At 44.0% G+C, this 8,617-nt stretch overlaps 1 protein-coding gene across 1 annotated transcript; it reads left to right on the plus strand.

The window, feature by feature from the left end:
- The first annotated feature begins 919 nt into the window (after positions 1-919).
- Positions 920-7,236, plus strand: LOC131923183 (DNA-directed RNA polymerases I, II, and III subunit RPABC4-like). Its single transcript, XM_059278122.1, has 3 exons — positions 920-1,099; positions 5,538-5,615; positions 7,183-7,236. The coding sequence occupies exons 1-3, from the start codon at positions 920-922 to the stop codon at positions 7,234-7,236; spliced, it is 312 nt and encodes a 103-aa protein (XP_059134105.1).
- The last annotated feature ends 1,381 nt before the right edge of the window (positions 7,237-8,617 follow it).

The following is an 8,617-nucleotide window of genomic DNA, read 5'->3' on the forward strand; positions in this document are numbered from 1 at the left end:
AGGGTTGTCCAGGAGACTCCCAGAACAACATAGGCTACTGCTGCTGCCCTTGGTTTTCTGCCAGAGATTGGAAGTAAACCTCTGTTGATGAAGACACCATGCACTTTAGCCCAGGACTCAGGATTCCACCTGGATCCGGCTGAAAAGCTTCTTCCCTGAGGACCAGCTTTCACATTACCAGATGGTTCTGTGCCAGCTGCTGATGGAGGGAGGCAGCCAATAGTCCTACCCAGCTGTGTCACCTATGACCCACAAAAATAGCCAGCATGGAGAGATACTCTAAGGGTGTAATAGTGACGCTCATATCTTGATGGCAATCAACAACTGTCTAATTGGACTTAAGGCTCACTCAACAGGAGAGAAATCATGCCTGGTACTAGGAATCTAGCCAACTACCTAGGACGAGTGTAGTTGTTGGTTTTTTGTTTTTGTTTTATTTTTTCTCTTTTGGGAGCCTGCCACCCAGCTCCCAAATAAATACGTGGAAACTTACTCTTTCTTATAAATGCCCAGCCTTAGGTTGGCTTGTTTCTAGCCAGCTTTTCTTAATTTAAATTATCCCATCTACCTCTTGCCTCTGGGCTTTTACATTTCTCTGTTCTATATACCTTTTTTTACTTCTTACTGTGTGGCTGGCAGTGTAACTAGGTGGCTGGCCCCTGATGCCCACCTCTCCTCTTTCTTGCTCCTTTCTTCTCTCCCTCTCTCTATATATATTCTCTCTGCCTGGCAGCTCCTCCTATCCTTTCTCCTGCCTTGCTATTGGCCATGCAGCTCTTTATTAGACCAATCAGGTGTTTTAGGCAGACAAAGTAACACAGCTTCGCAGAGTTAAACAAATGAAACATAAAATAATGCAACACAGAAAAAAGGCTTTGCATGTACAGAGAAGCTCCTTTCAGGTACCAAGGCACTAACAATGGACACCCAGAAAGATGTTCAACCCCCAAAGCAGCAGCCAATGATATATATTTGTGGAGAGTGTCACACGGAAAATGAAATAAAGTCCAGGAATCCAGTCAGATGCAGAGAATGTGGATACAGAATACTGTGCAAGAAAAGGACTAAAATATTGGTAGTTTTTGATGCTCGATGCAAAGTGGGAATTCAAGAGTGTCTTCATTCATACTTTTGCCCCATTGATGTTTCTCTCTCTCTCTCTCTCTCTCTCTCTCTCTCTCTCTCTCTCTCTCTCTCTCTCTCTCTAAGATTTATTTATTTATCATAGTACAGTGTTCAGTCTGCATGTACAACTGCATGCCAGAAGAGGGCATCAGATCTCATTACAGATGGTTGTGAGCCACCATGTGGTTGCTGGGAATTGAACTCAGGACCTCTGGAAGAGCAGCCAGCGCTCTTAACCTCTGAGCTATCTCTCCAGCCCCTGATGTTTCTCTTTATAGCTTTTGAGTTAACTTACTTATGAGTTTTTAGAAATGTGATTGTATTTTAATACTTTGTATAAAGGAAATGTTGGTTTAACATATAACTTTTAATTTATTGTGCCTGTAACCTCTCACACAGTGAAGATTAAAATTGTTTCCCCAAACTACACTTTTATTCAGTCTTGTTAAAAAGTCAGGTTTCAGGCCATCAAGCCGGTGCTCGCCACCTCGATTAGGTGACCTGAGTTCAGGACTTGGAACCCACATGATGTAAAGAGAACTAACTTTTGAAACTTGTCTGTCCTCTGACCTCCACATGCACACCAAGACTTGAGCATATATGTATGTGCCTACACAGATAGAAAATAAATAAAATGCATTTAAAAATTAAAAAAAAAGAATGCAACACATCTTTGCATCATTAAACAAATGCTCCACAGCATAAATGAATTTAACACATCTTCAGCTATTACTCCACAACAGACTAGTGAGTTCATGGACCTTCGAAGAGAACTTACTACCAATACTAAACCCACATAATTCCTAGACGCATTCTAAATACTTATTCTTATACTCACAGATAAGTGTAGGTCAGACACACACACACACACACACACACACACACACACACACACACACATTCTCCAGCACAAAAACAAGCAAACAAAAACCTTCTCTTTGCAACAGATGGAGACCATTACAGGAAACCAAAACTGATGAAAATGCAGAGAAGAATTGATCATAGAGTGCCCAGCTCCAGTGTATACATCTACAACACAACTCCTGCACATTAAGGTTCAGGGAACATCGTGGAAAAGGAGGCAGAAAGACTATCTAAGAGCCAGAGGACCAGAAACTAGGCTGTGGGATTGTGTCTCCTAGAAATGACAGGGTAGCTTCAGCCATGATACCTCAATAATATGGCTGCAGAAATGAAGCAGTTCAATATCAACAGACATGCCAATGTGGAAGGGGGAAGACCTCACAGAGCCCCACCCCTAAACGAAGAACTACAGGCAACTGAGGAATACAGAGAGCAGGAGAAATAATCTTCCCTTAGGAGCCCTCTCACTGGTAAATTGGTTATCCAATACCAAGTGGTCAGCCCTGAAATCAGATACATACAAGTAACACTAAATAGAGCATGTGTGTGTGTGTGTGTGTGTGTGTGTGTGTGTGTGTGTAAAACAAAGAAAAAGGGGCCATGAATTTATGAGGGAGGGGCCATGGGAGAGGTAGGAAGGGGAGAAATGATACAATTATATTTTAACTTTTAAAAAAGGAACTTAGTATAAGCACGGGGGAGGGGTCACCTCTAAAATGTTTCACTGACAGCCTTGTTTCCACCATTCATCATCTTTTTTTGTTTGTTTGTTTGTTTTGAAACGAAGAGAACTTTCCCTCAGCTAAAGTATGGTGCAGCTGTGTGGTGATGAAGCACCTCCCACCCAGATGTTCCTCCGTCTCCGACATGCATTCATGACCACCAACCTTCCTTGTGTATCAGAGCCCTTGTGGAAATGTAAGGAAAACGATGGCTTGATCTCACTCTCGGAGATTCAAAGGTAATGGTTCTGGGAGTTTTAAAAATTCCTCAGGTGGAACACACAGCCAAAGTCAGAAGCACTGATCCAAACGGAATCTGGATGCTCCCACACTCACTAATCCTCCAGACTTGTCTGGATGTGCCCAGACTTGTCTAAATCCTAGAGTAGGCTTATTTCTCCTCGTCACCCTGGAATGTTTGGTCTCTTCTTTCCACAGAGAAGTTTATACAATTGCATCCCTTTATGAAGAAAATACTCCATTCATATATAATGGTTGGTCATATGCTGTGGGCATGTACACATGGGTGTGTGGTGCCCCATTACCACACACACCAAATCCAAATGCTAAAAACACAACCATCTGGTTATAGGAGAGATTATCTGTTCTCTACCAATCCTAGGCCCCTCTCATAAAATGTAGAGACGAAAGCCAACGGTTTTGTGACATGAGACCCTTCAGGGAAATGAGGACCCTGGCATGTTGGCTTTGAGGAAGCAATCGCAACAGGAAGGTCGCTGTTACCTTCTCCCCGAAGCAAGCAATAGCTGCCGGTTCTCACTTGAAGTGGAGCCTAACTTCTCAAGTGACAGGTGGCTTCCTGCTCTGGAGGGGAGCCAATGACACAGGAGCAGAGAAGCACCTGAGCAAGCCGGCTTGGTTTGAGTCTCCCAGGGTATCACCGCAAGATCACTGAATCTCTGTCACTCATATTTCACAGTGGCTGTCTGTTATAAAATGGCAGGAGGCGCAGACAGACACACCATGCATGCACACCAGGGCTCACGTGGAGGATTTTATTACGGGGAAGGGAGAGAAGCGGGGAGGAAGGAGGCACAGGGAGACCAGAAGCTGCAGGAAGAGAAGAGAGAGGAAGAGAAAGAGAGATGGGACCGGATGGAGCGAGAGAAGGGCGTGCAGAAGCAGATAAAGAAGCTGTGGAAGAGAGAGAGATGGGGATGGGTTTGCCTTTAATGAGGGAATTTAGCACATGTGCATAGAGACTACGCAGCCACGCAGCACATGCGCGGATTGGACTAAGCATTTGCCTGAATACTGACAGCGCATGTGCGGCCATAGGGCCCTGGGGCTGGCGTGGTGGTGCCAGAAATGCTAACACTGTCCACTATTCCAAAACTCAGTATGTAAACACTCAGACTACCTGTTTCTTTGTGTCTTCGTTTGATTATGAAATATCTTATGTCATATAAAACATATTAGCTGTATTAATGCCTTTCTCTTATTGTTATTTCTCAGTCTATTATTAGGAAGTCCTCAGCCAGGAAATTTGGTATTCATGAGGAAAGATATTTTTCCTCCACAACATAACCAAGAGAGAGGAAAATGATGACTAATAGAAATGTTTACAGTCTGTGGCTATAATGTTCATGGGTACAGTGTTTACCTAGAATGAACAGGCCCTAGGTTCCATCCTTAGTACCAGAAACACAAAGAAAGGAGTGTTGATAACATGTCCCTAGCCTAGGGGCAGAATATCCAACTAGACATTTAGATGTCATCATAAGAGCAAAGAGAAGTCTTCTACTTGGACAAGGAGAGTGTGTCAGCAGGGGTACAATTCATCAGGGGAGCGGTGGTACTATGTCCTAGTTTGGTTTTCTGTTGCTGTGATAAAATAATGATCACCAATGATCCTGGGGAGGAAAGAGTTTTTCACATCTTATAGACTAGAGTCCATTATGGAGGGAAGCCGGGGAAGGAGCTCAAGGCTGGAACCCGGAGGCAAAAACTGAAGCAGAAACCATGAGGGGCATTGCTTATTGGTTTCCTCCTCATGGCTTGCTCAACCTACTTACTTAGACAACCCAGGACCACTTGACCAGGGGTGGCACCGCCCACAGTGAGCTGGACCCTCATCCATTAATCATTAATCAAGAAAATGCCCTTACACGCTTGCCTCAGGCCATCTGATTAAGAAAGGTTCCTTCTTTCCGAATGACTCTCGTTGGTGTCAAGTTGGCCCAAAACTAACCAGCCATGATGGTTTGTTCCCAGGAGGCTGTTTCCCAGGATTTCCACCACTCTATATTCATATTCATTGAGTAGAATCACCCCAAGAGATTTCTTGGGGTGCTCTAAGTGTGAAGGAGCTGGAGTTCCACTGGCTTCTCTAGCAAAATCCTCTGACCCCTCCATCTGTAGCCAAATGCTGTTTTAGAAAAGAAGAAAGGAAAGAAGCAAGCAAGGAAGGAAGGAAGGAAGGAAGTCAAGAAGGAAGGAAGAATTCAAGGAAGGAAGGAAGTCAGGAAGGAAGTGAGGAAGGAAAGAAGGAAGGAAGCAAGGAAGGAAGGATGCAAGGAAGGAAGGAAGGAAGGAAGCAAGGGAGGGTGGGAGGAAGCAAGCAAGGAAGGAAGGAAGGAAAGAGAGAGAAAAAAAAAAAACCTGGGGAAGTGACCTCCTCTTCTCATCTCGGTTTCCTGATTAATCATTTAGCTGGTACACCTGTGCCTACTCAGGTGAAAAGATATGTGAACTAAAGGCCAGGGTCACAATCTGTCTCAAATATACGACACCCCCCTCATATGTGCGTGGGAGGAGACAGGAGGATGTTTATAAAACTATTTTCATCCAGTCACCGTTTCCTAGCAACCAGGCAAAAGCATCTGCGTTCGGGATGACTTTGAGCAGCAGCTCAAGCCTTCCAATGCTCAAGCCGGCCTGCAGGTACCAAGAAGAACAGAAGGGCTACAATTAGCCTCCAGTTGGTGAGACGTTCTGGGGAGTGGGGGAGGAGGTTGGTAAGAGCCTGCAACTAGTCTAATGTAGTAGACATCTATATATCACTGAGACAGGATTGTGGAGAGGGGATCTGCTTGGAAGGTGCAGACAGTCCACAGTGCCCAGGATTCCTTAAACTATGGGGATTGTGACTTGGAGTAGGGGGACTTGATGTCTATAAAGAAGCTAGAGCTTGAGGCAGCTGACATCTTAGCAGTGTCCCTTTTGGGTGTATTTCAAGGTAATGATCTTGGTTCCTTAAGAGCTCTATAGACAGAAAAGAGTGACCGGCAAAAATCAAGTCTAACTGAATAGTCTATGCAAATGGCTGACAACCGTAGGAGAATTTCCAGTTAACCTCACCAGACAAGAAAAAAGGCAAAACACCAGAAAGTTAATTTGCATAAGGTGACATAGCTAGTTGCTGGTCTTTCAAAGTCTCCTGACCCCCTGCCTAGTGATTTAGAGGTGGTAGGCACTCGTATTGTTAATATTTAAAATATTATATACATGATACAACTTCAGATATTATACCATGTTGGGATGGGGGTGCTAAGAGAAAGCTGTGGCAGCAAAGACACAAATTTGTAATTCATAAATATGAAATCAAAGGGATTGCTCAGAGCTGTAAGACAAGAATTGGTTAAAGAAAATGCTAAGACCTTCATTATGCAGACTTCAAAGCTAATGAGCCTGCTTTCTGCCAAGGTATTGAGCCACTTCCTGCTAAGAGACTGAGCCCACTTCCTGCCAAGAAATTGAGCCCACTTTCTATTAAGGAATGTGTGGGAGCCCACAAAAGCTTCCTAGTGAGATCTGAGCTTGCTTTACCCAGCAGGGCTGCATTAGAAGATGGCTTGACCACATGCATGGTCACCAGGCATTTGGGATGGTCTGTACTTGGCTGTGCTGCGGGGGAGGTCTTTTGCTTTAAAAAGCCCTTTAATAGAGACAGAAGGGGCCGGTGGGTTTTGACCCAGGCTCTCCCAAGGCTATCCTGTGTTTCTAACTGTCTCTTTCCTCTATATTTCTATCTACGTATTCCTCATTTCTCCCTGCTCAAGAGTACCCTGGGGGAAAAAGTGGGGACAGGCCCCACACAGGAATGAAATAGGACAAAATCCTATGAGCTTATGCTTTTATAAATTGTTGAATTAAAAGAATTTTAACACATTTCAGCCATAATGGAATGATAGAATGTCAGGGTAAAGTCTGGCAAGAAGTTAACTAGACCCAATTTTTTTTGTGTATTTGATTTTTTTTTCTTGTTTGTTTTGTTTTGTTGCTTTTTGTTTTTGTTTCTTGTAACATCAGAGAGCCAAGCAGCTTGACCATGGTCACATCGATCACTTGTAGAGGGGATGCCCCATCCTGGTGCCTGGCTTCTCCTAGACCATGAGGCCTCCTTTCTAACTTGCGACATTCTCTCCCATTTTCTCCTGATCAGAGCAATAGCTGTATCTTCTATGCAAGGCTCCTTCACCTCTTCATAGTCATGTGCTTCTTCTCACAGGCTGAAGCAGATGCAGCAGCAGGAAGAGCAAGTTATCTCTTCGATTATTTTTAAAGGAGGGACTTTAAATCACATGTACAATTTAAATAGTCTGTCAACATTTTTGTTGCATCTCTAATCAGTCGTCTTCTCCAGAGAAACAAAATCAGGAGGTGTGTGTGTGTGTGTGTGTGTGTGTGTGTGTGTGTGTGTGTGTGTATACACTTGCAGTCTGTACTGAAGACAGCTAAGGAACTACCACAAGTAAGCAGAGAGAAGGGGGGTGGGGAGGGAGACTGATTTTAAAGAAACTGATTCCCATGATTGGGAGGCTTGATCAGTTGGAATTTGATGAAAAGGATCAGCAGTCTGGAGACCCCAGAAAGAGCTACAGTTAGAGTCTAAGCTCTCTGCTGGCAGATTTCCTTCTTGCTAGGAGAGGTTAATCCTTGTTCCTTCAAGGCTTTCAACCAATTAGGAAAGGCTCACTCACATTATGGAGGGAAATATACTTTAAAGTCTCTCAATTTAAATGTTTATCTCATCCAGAAAACAATTTTATGAAAACATCCAGAATAATGTTTTTGTTTGTTTGTTTGGTATGGTTTGTTTTTTTTTCAAGACAAGGTTTCTCTGTGTAGCCCTGGCTGTCCTGGAACTCACTCTGTAGACCAGGCTGGCCTCGAACTCACAGAGATCCACTTGCCTCTGCCTCCCAAGTGCTGGGATTAAATGCGGTTAACCAAATATCTAATAATGGTGATTCAGTCACGATGATTCATCAAACTAGTCATCACAAGGTGCTTCAGATCTTTTTAAATTAATACAGATGGAGCTGGTAGGTTGGAGTACTAGTTATACTTGTTGCTGAGTTCTCCCATTCAGTAGTAATGATTTTTTTTTCACAAACATATGTGTGTGTGTGTGTGTATGTGTGTGTGTATGTGTGTGTGTGTGTGTGTGTGTGTGTGTGTGTGTGACTTCAGAGCCCCTTTGATCCCATTACCCTTCCAGTTCAAAGTCAAGGCGGGCACTGAAGACACATCTGCCACATTGTGTCGCCTGTCAAATGACTGTCCATGACAGCTCTGGAAAGTCACGGACAGTTCCATCACTAGCTGTCACTCCAGCATGAGCACCCTGAGAGTCCCAGTGTTGACCGTACACAGGACACTTCCAATACATCCAGACCACAAGTCAGCCTGTATGAGTGGTTCTGCCCAAAGAGCCTCCTCAACTGCTACCTGAACCATCCCTGTCTCAGAACCCAGATGAGTGTGAGAATGAGCGCACAGTGAATGTGAGGAAAACTTGAAAGAGGGCAAGCAAGATGGCTCAGCAGGTCAAAATGCTTACACACACTTAAGCAAAATACCTAACCTCAGGTCTGAGGACCTGAGTTCCCTCCCTGGGTGACATCACAAGAGAACCAACTCCTGAGAGTTGTGCTCTGACC

The sequence above is a fragment of the Peromyscus eremicus genome, chromosome 13 (genome assembly GCF_949786415.1).
Source record: "Peromyscus eremicus chromosome 13, PerEre_H2_v1, whole genome shotgun sequence".
Taxonomy (NCBI): domain Eukaryota; kingdom Metazoa; phylum Chordata; class Mammalia; order Rodentia; family Cricetidae; genus Peromyscus; species Peromyscus eremicus.

Bases quoted from the DNA above. Each gene is read 5' to 3' on its own strand.
- LOC131923183 (XM_059278122.1), top strand. From the start codon at position 920: ATGGACACCCAGAAAGATGTTCAACCCCCAAAGCAGCAGCCAATGATA. The intron at 1,100-5,537 runs GTGGGAATTCAA...ACCGTTTCCTAG, and splicing joins TTTTTGATGCTCGATGCAAA to CAACCAGGCAAAAGCATCTG. The intron at 5,616-7,182 runs GTACCAAGAAGA...TTCTTCTCACAG, and splicing joins ATGCTCAAGCCGGCCTGCAG to GCTGAAGCAGATGCAGCAGC.